This window comes from Sparus aurata, chromosome 9 (genome assembly GCF_900880675.1).
Source record: "Sparus aurata chromosome 9, fSpaAur1.1, whole genome shotgun sequence".
NCBI classification, from domain to species: Eukaryota; Metazoa; Chordata; class Actinopteri; order Spariformes; family Sparidae; genus Sparus; species Sparus aurata.
This window is the reverse complement of record NC_044195.1, coordinates 28,190,977-28,207,305: the sequence shown is the minus strand read 5'-3', so window position 1 is coordinate 28,207,305 and position 16,329 is coordinate 28,190,977. Positions and strand designations below refer to the sequence as shown.

The window sequence follows — 16,329 nt, the reverse complement described above, 5'->3', positions numbered from 1 at the left end:
AGCCCTTGAAGATCCGAAGTTGAAGGAGTAGAGGGCGTTGAGTGAGAGAGAAAGAACAATGTATGCTCTTGAGTTTTGACTACCTGATCAGCAGGGGGTCTGTCACCCTGACCAATAGTAGCTCAAACCTGAATTCTGCACCTAGGTGTGAAGAATGGGGAATTCTGGGCCACTGAGTTCAGTTCAGAGTCCATTTTGAAATCCACAATGAATGACTTCATCTGTGGATCCCAACACTTATGTTGTTAAAAGTATTCAGAACATGAAAAAAATACATAAAGGTACATTTAGAACAGAAAAAAATTTGCCAAAAAAATTGCGATTCATTTGCAATTAATCGCGAGTTAACTATGGACAAAATGCGATTAATCGCGATTAAAAAAATTAATTGTTTGACAGCCCTAGAAAAAATATAATTAAAATGCTTGATTTGTGATACATCAGAATTCTAATTTATTTAATTTAACATCACTCCATGGAATCTCGCCTAGAGAACTTAGATGTTCAATACACAAATGCAATGGCAGATAAATTATCAATTACAATATCAGGTCAAAGTTAAAGTCACAAGTTGACAAGTGACTGTAATCCACCTGTGATAGAAATACGGACACTGTACAGTTGAGGGAGTGTAGTGACAAAGTAAAAGACAGACCTTCTGTTAAAACTATTAAGAATCATTGTAGCATTTGAAGCACTGGAAGTGATAAAATTCAAAAGTTGATGTGACTATTCCTGCTACAACCGACTGGTGGTTTATGGGTGTCAATCTGTGCTAGTTATACACTAATCATGATGAAAGGTTGATCACAGTGATTTAATTATAATCGTATCTCTAACCGGACACAGTCAAACCCTGTTTTTCATAAGTGAAGTTTCACATGTTGTTAGCTGATACAACAACAAAACATTTGACAGCACCAGGTCTTGGATGTAGAGTAGTCAAAATAAACTGAAGTGCCACAGTTCATCGTGATGAACACGTCACTCAGTCTTAAAGTGTGGCGTCCAGATGTGTTGAGAAAGTGCAGTGAGGTTCCTACATAATGTTTGATACTAGCCTGCGAATCAGATGATTTATTAATGATGGTGCAGGTTGATATGACTGACAGAGGATCATCACCTGACAGATTTCAAAAGTCACATGTTGCTCTAATCGGTTGTAGGTCTATCCAGTTGCATTCAGAGGAAATTTGGTCTGTTCCCATTGATGATGCCCCTTGGTAATCCACAATTTATTGAGATTAACTAGAAAAGTGTGTTTTTCGCAAACACGATTTAGTTAGTTAGTCTGATGCTGAGGAGTCTCACTTAAAACTTTGTATTTTCACCCAGATTGTTTGGTTTTTCCGGATGTAGCAGTGCACACTTCGGCGAGGTCCCTGACTGTAGCCAACCTCACATTTTTGTGTGATGAAAGACTGTTTGGATGGTTTTACGTGAATGTTTCTACTGGAAAGTCTTTAACAAGTCACATTGTACGGTATAAAGACGGACAAAATCAGTGTCACAGCTTGTTGTGCATTTGTATGGGTCTTTCACATGACCTTCAATGTGCACAACAGGGTGTTTGTCTCCTCTGGGTTTTTTATTCTTTTTTTCAGACTTAGTGAATTTATTGTTTTCTGGTATTTCAAAGAAATTATTTCAGTTTTCAGTCACTTCTTGGCTAGGTTTAGGAGAAGAGCACAGTTTGGAATGAAGTAGTAAGGAAATGTTCGCTCTGTTTGAAGTTACAAATGACAATGCTTGCCGACGAGAACAGGCATCAGACACACAGCATTCTGTGTGACGCAGGACGTATGTCACCGGCGAAATACCAAGATTTAGGAAGTCCTGATACTGACAGGCTTCAAATACTGATAAATAAAACTTGTGTAGGCAAACCAGCCCTGAGGTTTCAGCATAATTTCGACCCAGGTCAATACTTTGGATGAATGGGTGTGTTTGTAAATGAACCTACAATGGTGTGCTTGTTCATCTAATGATACATACACGCTCATGGAAATATACCAAGATTGAATAAAACAAACAAAATCTGATTGACTAAATCTCAAGTTTCAAATATAAATGATGATTTATTAAGAAATAATTCCTTACACTTGTAGGTTTCATAACAAGGAATTGTTGCAGTCTGATGCAAGTCACTCGGACAGTAACTTCTATAAACCCCTGAGTATCCTTCTGAGTGACTCAGAGGGTTGAGAGGAAAAACAGTCTATTATTAAACACGTGATGTAATTTTTGTTTGTCTTTAGGCCTTAATACACTCTTCAAAACAACTGGTCACACATGCAGGGCATCTCTTGAGTGATGTAAGGATACTGTGATGACTTTTATTAGTCCCTCAGCCCTTCTTAATGCCTACCACTGCCATAACATCCCTTGATGGAAGGTGTTGAAACACAGAGCTCGGGGAAAAGTGTCACCGTACACTGGCATGAGAGAAGTTTTAGTGAAAAATGAAAAAATTATAACAATGAAAGGACCCTGCCTGTGTTTGGCTCAACGCCTCCGATGGAGTTTTTGAGGGCTTCAAGACTAATGAGATCCCATGGGACACTAGATTAGGTGTGCTGTACTTTTCCAAGGGTATTATTGTAGAATAATGATGTTGGAAATGGTCAACAGGTCATTATCTCCATCATCCCTCGAGAGCAATTAAACATGCAATGCTTCCGTGGAGGAACCGTCGTTAGTAACCAAACCAAAACAAAGATGTTTTTCAATTCAGCAAATGGTCAAGAGAATGAACAACAAGTGTAACCAGCAAAAGTTTTATTCAGTGGTTAGTAAAGAAAGAGTTTGACTGACCTAGTGACCTCACACTGGCTTGTAGATACTGTTAATCATGATTTGCAAATTATTAATGACACGTCTCTGCAAACCTCGGATGTTCTTTAGGTTCATTTTTCTGTTATTATGTTGTGACAGCACTGTGCTCATGGTCTGGTTAGGTTTAAGCACAAATAACACTTAATTATTAGGAAAAGATTATGTTTTGGACCAAAATACCTGTTGAGTTCAACACAAACACTAGTGAAAATTAAAGATATTCACTGGCGTCACACTAAGTTTATTAATTTAGGTTACTAGTTACTTTGCAGATTCAGACTATTCAGTGTTTACAACCATCTATTGTGACGGGTTACCAATCAGATCTTGTTGTGGTAGAGACATTGTGTGAGACGAGGCTGCATCAGAGCCAAAGTAGCACATTTTAAATTATTTTATTTGCTAAATGGAAAAAACAAAACACTAATCCAATAATCGGAAAAATACATAACATCCGCCAGGGCCGATTATCGGTCTATCCCTAGTTTTGTAGAAATGTCAATGTGGTTTGTAGCCTATGTGACACTTACAGATGTGAATTTATCAGTGGTTTGCAGAAACATAAACTGCCAACATTTTATCCTGGTGTCTGGGTTTTGAGAAGTGCTCATAAAACATAATTTGTGTGTGAATGCAGCGATGACATCACACTGCAGACAAAGCATGCAAATAGAAAAAAGAAGTGAATTAAGAAAAAACATCTTCACCACTTTTTTTCAATACCACCTATGGATAACTGACTTCAGTAACAGTATTGGTCACAAACAAGGTGACAACAATCATCTTCCAGCCATTTTCATCAGTTCTTAGTGTCAAATAGAAACAACTTTTGTTTTCATTATTCTTTTATTTGGATGTTCTTTGCATCATTATTTACTGTTATTTCTTAAGCTGCAGTGCAAAATGTAACAGAGCCACCATCCTAACGCTTTAGACTGAAATTAAGCTTCCAGAAAGGCATAGAACATTCCATGAAATGCAATGAAAGTGAGTTTTATGACACCAGTTGTCATGACTTGAAATGTGTGCGTGCCCTACACAGAAAAGAAACACTGTGTCATGGTTTGGGGCTTTTGGTGCATCATTTCCTGTTTTATTTTGTAGATTATATCTTCTTGCGTAGTGTCTAACTTTCCACTTCCTGTCCTCTTCTGCTTCCCTATTTCCTGCTCACCCCCGGTATTCCTCCTCAGCCTGCTTTCTCTCCACATCCGACCTATTCTGTGGTCCTCCCTGCTTATCAGTGCCCGTGAGTAGAGGAAGCTGGGCCACAAGACTCAAGTGGTACATATTGTCAGCTTCCGAGGCTCCTGGAGTGAAGGGCAGCTTTCCACTGGTAGGAAATGTTTCACTTTCAATTGAATAACTGTCTTTCCTCCAAATTGTAAATGTTTGTGCTCCCTTGTTTGAAACTGCTGCGTCATTTACTCTCTGACAGTTCAAGTCAATGATTATTTTCCTGTGTGTCTGTTAAATCCAAACAATCCCACAATCTACCCCTTAGAAAGTGGGTCAAGAGTCATTTAGCCAGCAAAGAGAGCACAGTGTGTGTGTGAGCGCCCGGGCAGAAAAGGGCTTTAACAAAGTAAACAGAGGAGAAGGCGGGAGATAAGACGAACATAAAGACGGCGAAGGAGGCTGAAAACAAGGACACGGAACATATTCAAACTGCAGGAGACTGAAGGAGATTAAAGCCAAACAGAGGAGACTGTTTTGGAGCAGAGGTCAAAGAACGCGAAGTCGGTAACCGGACAGAAAGCGAGTAGAAGAACAAAACCATGGCATACCGGATGTTTGAGGGAAAGGAGCATGCCTCGATCTACCAAATGTACCGATTTACACCACCAGATGAGGTCAAGAACATTATTCTTCAATACCTAGATAAAAAGGTATGGCAGATATACTGTGAGTATCAATGAAATAACAAATCTGCAACATTCAGCATTCTGAAAACAAATCCTGCCTTTGTTAATATCCTCAGAAGGGGCAGCCGCATGTGCTGGCCGTGGATCTGGGATGTGGGACAGGTCAGAATACGCGGTTAATGGCACCGCACTTCCAGCAGGTGGTGGGCATCGACATCAGTGAGTGTCAGGTGGAAGAGGCCAGGGCCGTCCCAGGGCACCCTAACATCACATACAGGTAGGCATGTTGTGAATGTGAAGGCCCAGGTGCCAGAATAAAATGTTGGGATTTTACGTTTCAGGAAACCATGGACTCGTTGAATTTGTATTTTTGTTACATGCAATTAAAAACATTACCACGTGTCCTATCACGATCTAAGTACATGCATATGGGGATGGTGGTGGCGTGACAGCTTGCAGAGATGGCTGCCAAGCCGGAGACCACCCCTGCAGATGGTATTTGTAAGTGTGAAACCACTGTATAATTTAAATACGATAAAGGAATGATCTCCAGCCATTTTTAGCGACATGTCAGGCAAAACATGATCTTTCCCTTGACCTATCCACGGGGTTGTGGTGCCTAAGCCTAACCAGATCATAAGCAACACAAACAAACACAAAGTTTCAACATGCAGAAATGTGAATTGTGCCAATATTTAATCTGACAATTAAGTTGGGACAAACTTATTCTTTGACAATAAAATATGACCTTGAAATAATAATAATAAGCCAGAAGTATTTGGGGTTACATGTCCGACCTGTCTACCTGCAGGCAGGGTACAGCAGAGGACCTCCCTTTTCCAGATGGCTCTGTCGACTTGCTGACAGCAGCATCGGCAGCTCACTGGTTTGATCAGTCGAGGTTTCTGGCCGAGGCAGGGCGAGTTTTAAAACCCCGAGGTTGCATGGCGCTGCTGTGCTTCACTCTTGATAATGCCAGACTTCACTACCAGGACTGTGGAGAACAACTCGATCACATCTATAAAGAGGTGGGTGTAGACCTCTTCAGTTTGGGAGTCTTATTAAACCTTGTCAAATCTTGTTTTGTTGACACAGGGTGACCGTATCACTGATACCTTGCTACAGAAAAATACACACTGAAGGCCATATAACTGTGTTAACCTTCGTCGGCCTTGAAGGATAGAAAACTTCACTGTCTTTATGAATCCAGTACTGCCACAATTGCATTTTTTATTTTTGTATTTTTATGCATTATTGAATTATGTATACACACAGACAAAAAAAATGCAAAATTGGAACATTATAGGTCTTATTGATAACATTTTTATATCAACAGATCATTGTAAAAGAAAATTATTGTTGAAAAATCGATATTGGACATTAATTGATTATTGATTATTAATTAAATTGTTATTGTTAATAATTCAATTGTTATGTATGGAAGTGTGTTTGCGGGTTTGTGTGTGTGAGTTAGTAAAAGGAAAGAAGCTAAGAGAGCACTCTGCAGACAACAAGGGATAACACAACAACCATGTGGTACACACCCTCAACCAGGCAGTGCTGGGTTGAGCACTGCTTGGATCCCCAAGATCAACTGGGTTGTACAGTGTTCCAGAGATCCAAAAAGAATATAAAAAAAACAAAAAAAAACAAAGTAAAACAGTTTGCCAGACCTTTTGGGCGTTGGCTAAGTTCCTTTGTTCTTAAATTCTTCTGGTTGATAAGGCCCTAGTAGTTAGGCTTTGATTTTCCATACAGGCCTCTCCTTTGTTTAAGATATGTGGGGTAAGGCCCAACATAATACATCTACAGAGCTTTTAGAAAGGTGCGGAATGAAATATGAAATATGTGTATATTTCCTTTTTTTTTAGATTTCACATTATTTTGATTGTGAATCAATCATTTTACAAAGTTACAAAATCTTTGTCTCTGTGTAAGAATTCTGACAGTTTGGTTAATAGCTGAGTTCTCCATAACTCGCAGCCACTTGATGAGGCAGGTTATTGAAGCAACAGCGGTGTGGTGGTGTCGACGCAATGGAAGGAGGGGAGCTCGATGGCACATTTATCGGCTGAATGTTATCAGGAACACCTTTTTAAACATAAGCCTACCACACATGTGTTCCCAGATGAAACAGGAGCTGTCACCATATGCCAGCACTCCAGTGGCTGCATCTCAGAATAAGCTGGAAGACCTCTACTCAGCCATCCCTTTTCCAGATAAAGAGAGGTAATTATTACACACTCACTGTATCTAACCAGATCTAACCACAAAACCAGTGATGTGGCACCTTTATTATATCTTTATTCATCAGAGATGGGCAATTATAAACGAGTCAGATCTGAAATCAGTCTTTTTTTTTTTTTGTCTTGTATAATCACACATCAATTGATACAACAGGGTCGAGGGCATTTGGGTGAAATTGCCAGTCTCTGTGAGGAACCTGATGGGTTTCACCAAGTCCTTTTCCATGTTCCAAGCTTACAAGAGGAAAGATCCCCAGATGGCTGAAGACTTGCTGCTCAAGACTCAGAAGAGGTCTCACACACACACACACACACACACACACACACACACACACACACATGCCCAGGTCTGTTACTTTGACACAACATGTATGATTCAGTCATCCATTTTTGTGATTATTACCTAAATGTTTTTACAGGTTTTTGGAAAAGATGGGAGTCACGTCTCCTGACACAAAAATGGAGCTGGAAATTGAATATTACTGCGTCCTGGCATCAAAACCACAATAATCAGCTAGGTCCAGTTGGTTGTGTAATTGCAGGAGCTTACTGATTATGAATATTTCTGAATGAACCACATTTTTGTTTTCTCATGTTCCCTGTCATGGCCTTTGTGTAAGCTGACTTACAGGCCTACAGTGTAATCGTTAACATTGTAACCAGTTTACATTTGCCTTACATGAGTGTTGATCTGTTCATGTAAGTCAAGGCTTCATGCTGTAGTGAACCACCTCTCAGAACAGTCCCAACAGAACAGCTGATCGTTTGCAGCCTTGAATGCACACTAAGAGGTCTGTATTGTACCTGTTCTGTGTAATGCAAATAAAGCTAAAGTGACAAATGTTTTATCTTTTATAATGATTAACATACTGTTGAAATAAAGTATCTTTTCAATAACAAATAAAGAGACATGGAATGGATCTGCATAGAAAAATGTGTCCAATATTTGCACTAATTAGCAGTTATTAGGGAATTTTCTGGCAATAACATGATACATTTCGGCCATTTTTGAAACAGTTCAAGTTGGTAGGCTAACTTCACAATCTGTTACACATTAAAGTGTGTTGATAGGTCTTAGGCACAACGTGACAAAATAGTATAAACCCATTTGTGGCTCCGGAGAAAGCTGTGTGTAATCTGATAAATTCCCTCCACTGATGTAATTTAGTGGCTATATTGGCAGTACTTCTTTTTTTAAACCTGGTGCCTACATTACCCACAATGCAACTTAGCCACTGAGTTTTTTGTCCTCGTGACAGCCTTCCTAGTGTTTGATCCTGACTTCTTCCTCTGCCTGATTCCTCTGTTCTGTTTAACTCGCTTCTCAGTCCTAATCTAGTGTGTCAGACCTCGTCAGTCAGTGACAAACAGCCCCTTAGTTAAAGTGGCACAGGATTGTAAAAAACAAGGAATAAACCCACAGATTCAGAGAGGAGGAGTGCTGCACACAGAATTTCTACACATACCATTTGTACCTCACCCACCCATCATCTCCAGGGGTTCTGATTGATTCTGACAGAAACACATACCATCACCTGACCCGTAAGATGACCCTTACTGCACAGAGCTTTTGGTTTGACCTGGACTAAAGATAACTATCATGGATTACATTCAAAACATCTCATTGCTGTAGTTATTGTGCACAGAGAAAAGGTTTAAAAACAAATTCTACATTATGAAAAACAACATAGTTTTGGAGCTGTCCCTTTAAGGAGCTCATTGTCAAACTTCCCATGTACCAGTGGAAGCAGTCGGACCTCCCACTTTCCCAAGCACCCCACTGTTTCCCTCTTAGGGTTTGTGTGTGTGTGTGTGTGTGTGCGTGTGTGTGTGTGTGTCCATGTCCGAAGACCCGTAGAAAGGAATGCAGTCTTTTCAATGGGAAAGTTAGCTCCTCTCCACCAGTAAGAAACACAAGATAACATAGATTGCTTTAATCTATTTTTTTGATTTTTTTTTAAACGTTTGCTGAGCTGATCAGAGAGGCGCCAACTAGCTATGACTCACCGTCTGTTTGAAGGCAAAAAGCATGCATCTTCCTACTGGAAATACAGGATCTCTCCGGATCATGTTGTACAACAAGTGCTCGACTTTCTAGAAAAACAGGTAAAAACTGATTGAAAATGGTGGTAGCCTCTGCAAATGATTGCAAGGTACCTTTTGTCAGTCGGTTAATAGTCGTTGCTAACTTTGCAGGAATGTCAAATAACATGTTAAATATTTTGTCAGAAAGCTGGTCCCTTTGAGTTGGCAGTAGATGTGGGCTGCGGCTCAGGACAGGGCACAGTGCTGCTGGCCAAACACTTCTCCTCTGTGGTGGGGACAGATGTCAGTCCTGCTCAGGTGGAAATGGCTATGCAGCACGCCAAAGAGCCAAATATAACATACAGGTAAGCACGAACAGCCCAAGAGTAACAGTCAGTCTTTAATTTTATCAAATGTTACGGTATAAGAATGCATTTGAAAGCAGTCCTCTTCTTAGATTGTTTCTCTTGTGCCTTGTTAAAGGTGCACTACGTAGTTCTGGGGAGGAAATTTCAATCAGAGGAGACAGAGCTTCACTGACTGAATATCTTTTATGCCTACATAATCTAAATAAACAAGCGCTCTTTGTTTTCATGCCTGAATAAAACAAACTGACTTTAAAGGACAACACAGTGTCATACTGTTCATCTTTGTTTAATGTGGCGGACCCTGCCACTCTTCCAGCTTCAAACAGTGTTCTGTGGACATTATGTTCCTCTGTGAACAGCTTGTTTAATCAGCCACAGAATATTTGTTTTTATTATAACCTCATTAATATTGCAAACATTAGAATTGAAATTACAAGTTTGAATTCCATTTCCAAAAAACTATAGAGTGCTCCTTTAAGTTGTCAGATGATAAACATCACATTGTTAGTTCAGGCATGAAAATCTAGTAAGCCTCTGTGTTAAATCTATGCCAGAGCGGGAACAATGTGACTCCTGTCTGTTGGAAGTCGGTCATGCAGCGAGGCCCACAGAAACCAAACAAATATCAAGTGTCCGGTCAACGCAGGAGGGTGAAATCCCCCTTAAAATGTTTGACATGACCAACAGAGCTGTTTATAGGTGCCGCTTATGCACTTAATACATAACTGAAGGTAGAAGGTAAATGAAGGGATCTAGAAGGTATGATTAAATAGACAAATAGACAGTAAAAAATCACACCAGATATTAAAATTTGCTCTTCTGGACCTCAGCAGTCGTTATAATAGTGATTTTCCATCTTTAGACAGTGTGTGGCTGAGGAGCTGCCGTTTGCCGACGGCTCAGTGGACTTGATGACAGCCATGTCTGCCTTCCACTGGTTCGACCGGCCGCGCTTTCTCCGAGAGGCCCACCGAGTCCTGAAGCCCCGCGGCTGCTTGGCTCTGCTCAACTACACCGTTGACATGGAGCTCAGCCACGCTGACTGCTGCTCTGACACACTCAACCAAGTCTGCAAAGAGGTGCTTACGGGAGGCCGAGGGCAGTTATTGTGAACTGTGCACTCACTCTACAGGGATAGAGATGAGGACAGTTGACCATCAAAATAGTTCTGTATACTTACATAGGCATGAACATAAATAGGAATAAACTGTATATACTTTCAACTAAACCATCACTCTATAAATTCATATCTCTAGTGGTAAACACAAGTGCTTCAGACCCGATTATAGTCACGGATGAGGCAGATTTTAGGATCAGAGTCCTGCCAGAAACAGATAAACTCGTCTGTAATCAGGGTATAACGTGAAATGTTTTTTTGTTGTAACATAGATATTTTCACGTTGTTAAATCAAGGTTTGTTGAAATGTGAAACAATGTGCATGTCACAACAAGATAAATAGTACATTGTTCAAACAAGTAAATGTAACTTTTCACATTATAATGAGAAGGATTTATGTTATAGAAAGATTTAGGTATATATTTTTATAACAGGAAAAGTTCCCTCTTTTTCTGTCCCAATAGAATATGTTTTTTTTTTTTTTTAAATAGCCATACTTGTTATAAAATGAGGGAACTGCTTCTTGATTTCTGCTGGTGTGGGAGACTTCCAGTTTACTGGATCATCACCTGTCACATCCTCACGTCACACTGTTCTAGAAAAACTCAGTGTCAAACATCTCCATCTAGTGGATGCTCTTGGTCTGACATGCCTCATCTGAGTGGCCCAGTTTTACCTTAGTATTGTTTAATGAAGAAAACATTGTGAGAACGATAATTATGAGTGTTGCACTTCCAAAATATGCACAAAGTCTAGAGAGATTATACAAACAAACTAGGTAGATAGGTCAGTTATATGGTTCACGGTTTGATGCCACATCATTAAAACAGTGCTTAAAACAATCTTATGATTCTTAATCTTGTGTTTTCATTAGTTTTATGCAGCCTTGCAGCCGTACCGCAGTCCTCACCTCGGAGCCAGCTCTATTGAGTTATACAGGGAGGCCTTTGTATCAATCCCTTATCCTGACAAGGAGTGGTGAGTGGCAAGTTTTTGTTCAGCCAATCAGAAATATGATGAGAGTTTTATCATTCTTCCCCCACTTGGCCTCATTTATCAGATATCCTCCTCCTTTCCTTTCCACCTTCAAATAAGTAATGCTTCAGTATGCTCTTAAAACTGAACCAAAACAGCTTATATGTATGTTCAGTACATGCTAGCAGTACATGAGTGTGTTTTTTTAAATTTTTTTTTATGTATTACAGGCACGAGTGTGTGTGGGTTAAAAAGCCCATGCCTTTGTCCAGCTACATGGGTTTGGTGGAGTCTTTCTCGAGCTATCAGGCTCTGCTGAGAGAGGACCCGCAGAAAGCCACCGGACTCTCCCACGACATCTGTCACAGGTAGAAGCCTAACGGCACCACAGTGCAGTATAAACATGAATATCACACATATACATAGCACGCTTTGCCCCTCTCTGCCTGTACAATGACACTCTGTCTCCTGTGCTCCTCTCTCCAGGTTGATGTCCATAATGAAGGTGACCTCTGCAGAGACAGAGGTGGTGGTGGCTGTCAAGTATTTCTACCTCTTGGCCTGCAAACCACAGGAAGCCTGACTCCTGCCAGCTCTCACAGCTACAACAAAGTCATGGATGTAGTTGAGGACACAAACTTGTACTCCCCACCCTTCTGTATTTAATCCACTTTTCTGAGCTGATGTTTTCTATTTGACATTCAAAATACCTGTAAGCATGATAGATGTACTTTACATTTTGCTACATACTGTTATTCACTTCTTGCTGAGAGTTAGATGAGTTGATTGAATCCGTTCTAACGTTTGTATGTGGAATATTAAGCTGGGGGCCTCAGCCAATTAGCATAGCTTAGCACAAAGGGGAAACAAGGGGAAACAGCCTGAGTAACCAAGATACAACGTGTTAATCAGTGAATAGTGGAGTACTTTATTATTATTATTATTATTTTATTTTTTTTTTTTATTATTTTTTTTATCTCATGACAGCTTTAGAAATGTATAACATGTCCATCACTACTTTAGGCACATAGCATGCAATTTATATTAACATTTGTAGTTTCAGTAGCTAACTACACAAACATTGGGAGAAACTACTTTTATCGCTGCATATTTGAATGTAGTCAGACTACCAGCTTAATTACATTCAGTTCACTTCTCGCCCAACACTGGGTACAAGTGGAGTATTAGGAGAGGTTGTTTTATGAACCACTAGAGGGAGGCATTTGGCAAAAAGTGATTATTGGACCTCTTCTTTGTGTGGGACATCACATCAGGTCTTTGTCATTAATCTTTGTCATTAACTGACACATACAGTAGAATGTTAGCTGTATATCAAACAAATCATGTTGAACAAATGTATTTCTACTGACACCGTGCCTGTATTGATTTGTCTTATTTCCTTTTATTACACCTATTCTTTAAAACATGACCTCAGTACTCAGACTCCTCAGTAACTGTGCTACTATACTCACCTATGAGCGCAGACACATCACCATCACGTGTGACATATAGGCTGAGGTTTGGCTAAACTGGAGGGTAAGCGAGGGACCACAACAAATAAACCAACTTTTGACACTTGATACTGGACAATGTGCACTTTCATTGAGCTGCAGTGTGTCTGTATTTAGAGGGAAAGTTCAACCTCCTGCCACATTTTACTGATTTCTTTGAATCTGGCCTGAAACTGACCTGACAATATCGCACACGATACACTTTAGACGACTCTGCGGCCCCTCTGTGACCCTTTTCTTGAAATCATTTATTTGTTTGGCGCAAGAGAACCCAGAATGCTCCTATCGGGTGATGTCTTCTCATGTCTTTGACGGCTGAGAGAGAGGGATGGAGCGCCGCAGCAGAAATATGTCAGCCGCACAGACTCTGTCATTAGTCGTGTTTGTGACGCTCGTCCCCCTCTGTTTTAACGTCTGTGTTAAAACGCTCTCAGCAGCCGCCACAGAAAAGATCTGCTGTGACAGAATCCTGCACTTTATTCCCCTTTATCCACTTTCTCACAGGCCGACACATCGACGGCGGCCTTACTTATGTGAGATCTTGGCCTCGTCTTTAATGTTATTCCTTCAGGACTTTTTGTGCAATTGGTAGCCACTGGCATGACTGGAGGCCATGACCCGACTCTGACCGATGCAGCTGCTCTGAGTGGGCATGTTTTTATTCTCTGCGCCTGGTAGCACAGGGGCAGAAAAGTTGTCAGCTTGGATCTTTTGGCCTTGAGCTATTTCGGTTTCCAAATACGACCCTCCTCTGCCATAAAGCCATCATAATCATACCCACAAAATGTTCCCGTGGTAGATAAGTCATGATAAACTGCCCCGTGGTCCAGAGTGCAAGGTTAAAGCAACACTATTTTTCAATTGTTGAGTCTAATTCCCAGATCGTCAAATACCAACGCTCTGGGTTTAATGCATCTAGGCAATGGCAACCACCGCCATCAGTGTATAAATCTATATATGTAATTACTGTGACAGACATCAACATCATAATTCTCTTGACTTGAACATAATCAGCATCGTGATCATAGACTGCTCTGTTATAAGTGGATTTTAAAGCATGCTTTAAAAGGAAAAGAGAGTGAAATCCTAGGCTGCATTGTTGATTCGTGACAAATGGAAAGTGAGGCTGTATGTATCCGCTCTAAGTTTTTAGAGAACATGGCACCATCTGGCACCTGAGAGCCATTCAGTCTATCTGTTGCTGCAGCTGTACGAGCGCAAAGCTTCCAACCAGATCTCTTCCGAACATCGCGCTGCTGTGTGGAAGAGTATTGCTGGAAAACATTACCTCTTCTCATGGGGGCCGCGCTGACAAAACTCAGCTCGCACTCAGCTTCGAGTGATCCGTATTTTTCACGACAGGATGCTCGCCGCGTGCCAGAATATGTGTTGGCAACTTACAGTTTGTTGCTGCAAACCGCTGATATGTCGTTTTTCTTAGTTGTCCTCCCAGACAATGGGACCAACAAAGGTGACTGCGTAATACAGAACAGATATTCCGACGTTTGGCAAATCGGCCCTCTCTGTCAGAGAAAACACTTCTTGGAACTCAGTACCGAGTGATTTAAGAGAGTGCTGCAGCTTCACAGAGATTAAATACGGCTAAAATCGCATCATGAAGAAATCTTATGAAAGCTGTGTAATTGTTGAAATATTCACATATTTTGAAACCTATTTGTTGTGGTGGTTTCTGGTGTTGTATATTGATGATATGTTGTTATAAGTGTTTTTATACCTCAGAGTTCATTTTCTCAACAGAGCAGTCTCCTGCCCAGACGTGTGGTCTGTGGACCACTGACAGTCCGCCAGAGTCCCCTAGTGGTCCTCAAGTAGATTTGGTAAAATATAATGTGTTTCTAGAACTGTGTGCGACATTGATTGACTCCAATCCTCTGGTGAGTAGGATAGATGTGTTGTTTTTAATGTCAAATCAACTTGTATGTCAGTTCAAACCTTATTTTTTGAATTGGCTGTTCTGCTGTGTTTTCAGGCTTCAGCAACGTTTTGCGACGCTGCCTGCACAGCATACTGTATTTACACCGTTTTTGTTTTTTTTTTTGATTGATTTAAAAAACGACCACTATGTGAGACTGAAATTCTCCAGTTTAAAGTCAGATATCGCAACACTGTTGTCTCTATTCTTCCTGTTATGACGGCAACAGAGACAGTGATGAATGCGCAGGCAAGGCTATCATCTAATTAAGCTATAATCTGAAATATACAGTGGAAGTAGGCAGATTTGGGGACATGTAGGTTTGTTGTCCTTGGTCTGGAAAAAAGTTTGAGAAACACCAACTAACAGCAAACTCTGACACTGCTAAGATGACTAAGATGACAGATAAATAAGATGGATGAAACTTTCTTTTTAGGTTCAATTTTCAGTGTTGGAGCTGTGCTTCTGCTCTGCTTGGGTTTGGGCACAAAAGTCACTGGACATCATGTTCAGGCTAAAACCTGGTTCTGTCGCCACAAATACAACTGCAAATTGGCAACGAGGTCCGGTTTCATGGCTGGTATCTCATTAAATGTCATAGAAAATATGGAGTGGTTTTGCGTTTATCAATGTTAAGTGCCATCTCGACGTGGGGTCTCTCGCTTGACAGCCGTCTCGCCTCCTGGTCATGCCACCATCATCCTCTCCTCCCCTCATTTGAATGTGATCCGACATGAGTGGTAGAAATGTTGATATAACACAGATGAAATGCATATCCATGGTTCAATACTTTCTTCCGGTGAACAAGCTGCTTCTAGAGTATCAGTATCTGTCACAGATTTCACTTTCCTACACTGACTCACACACAAATTGGCCAGCGTCCTTATAAGTTTGTTTATATCTGTTATTAACAGGATCATTCAGGAGTCGTACGCCACTCAAAGTCCACCACAAAGAGATATAGAACAAGACTTCTTTTCAGCACTCATGTTTGAATACACAAATATGACTCAGCTCATTTGCATAGTCATTTGGGTCAGTCACGACCAACTTGCTTCCTCGTCCTCCTACTGTATTCAAACAAGGAGGACTTCACTGATTAAATAGAAATGTTCTGTTCCAAAGAACAGTGTGTTTGTGTGTGTGACTGCAAAAGAGAGAGCGACTTCAAAATAACTTTCACTGTGACACAAACGAATGGATGCATCACGGACGCCTGACCGAGATACTAACTCACACTTTCAGTGAACTGTTCACTTGTTTTCTTGTGTCTTCCAACCGTGCAGAGTGAGCTGGACTGACTTCAAACCAAAATGAGCAGTTCGGTCAAACAGTGACATGTCAGATGTGTCTGCTGTACAGATGTTTCGTGTTGTGTGTAACTACACTTACAGCATGTGCTAAAACTTAAACCCCTACTTGATACCTTCCCATAATTTTTTTACTTCTGTGTG

At 40.6% G+C, this 16,329-nt stretch overlaps 2 protein-coding genes across 3 annotated transcripts; both read left to right on the top strand.

Annotated features, from left to right (window-relative positions):
* The first annotated feature begins 3,967 nt into the window (after positions 1-3,967).
* LOC115588553 (putative methyltransferase DDB_G0268948) lies at positions 3,968-7,866 on the top strand. 2 transcript variants are annotated; one of them, XM_030429220.1, is made up of 7 exons: positions 3,968-4,171; positions 4,340-4,724; positions 4,817-4,977; positions 5,512-5,728; positions 6,829-6,929; positions 7,101-7,238; positions 7,366-7,866. In XM_030429220.1, the coding sequence occupies exons 2-7, from the start codon at positions 4,614-4,616 to the stop codon at positions 7,454-7,456; spliced, it is 819 nt and encodes a 272-aa protein (XP_030285080.1). In that variant the 5' UTR covers positions 3,968-4,171; positions 4,340-4,613; the 3' UTR covers positions 7,457-7,866. The 2 variants fall into 2 exon arrangements, with proteins under 2 accessions (XP_030285080.1, XP_030285081.1); XM_030429221.1 differs by having other exon boundaries at positions 3,980-4,724.
* Positions 7,867-8,741: 875 nt separating this feature from the next.
* On the top strand, positions 8,742-13,011 carry LOC115588552 (putative methyltransferase DDB_G0268948). Its single transcript, XM_030429219.1, has 6 exons — positions 8,742-9,052; positions 9,176-9,336; positions 10,202-10,418; positions 11,331-11,434; positions 11,662-11,799; positions 11,918-13,011. Exons 1-6 carry the CDS (start codon positions 8,945-8,947, stop codon positions 12,012-12,014), a joined length of 825 nt encoding a protein of 274 aa, XP_030285079.1. The 5' UTR covers positions 8,742-8,944; the 3' UTR covers positions 12,015-13,011.
* The last annotated feature ends 3,318 nt before the right edge of the window (positions 13,012-16,329 follow it).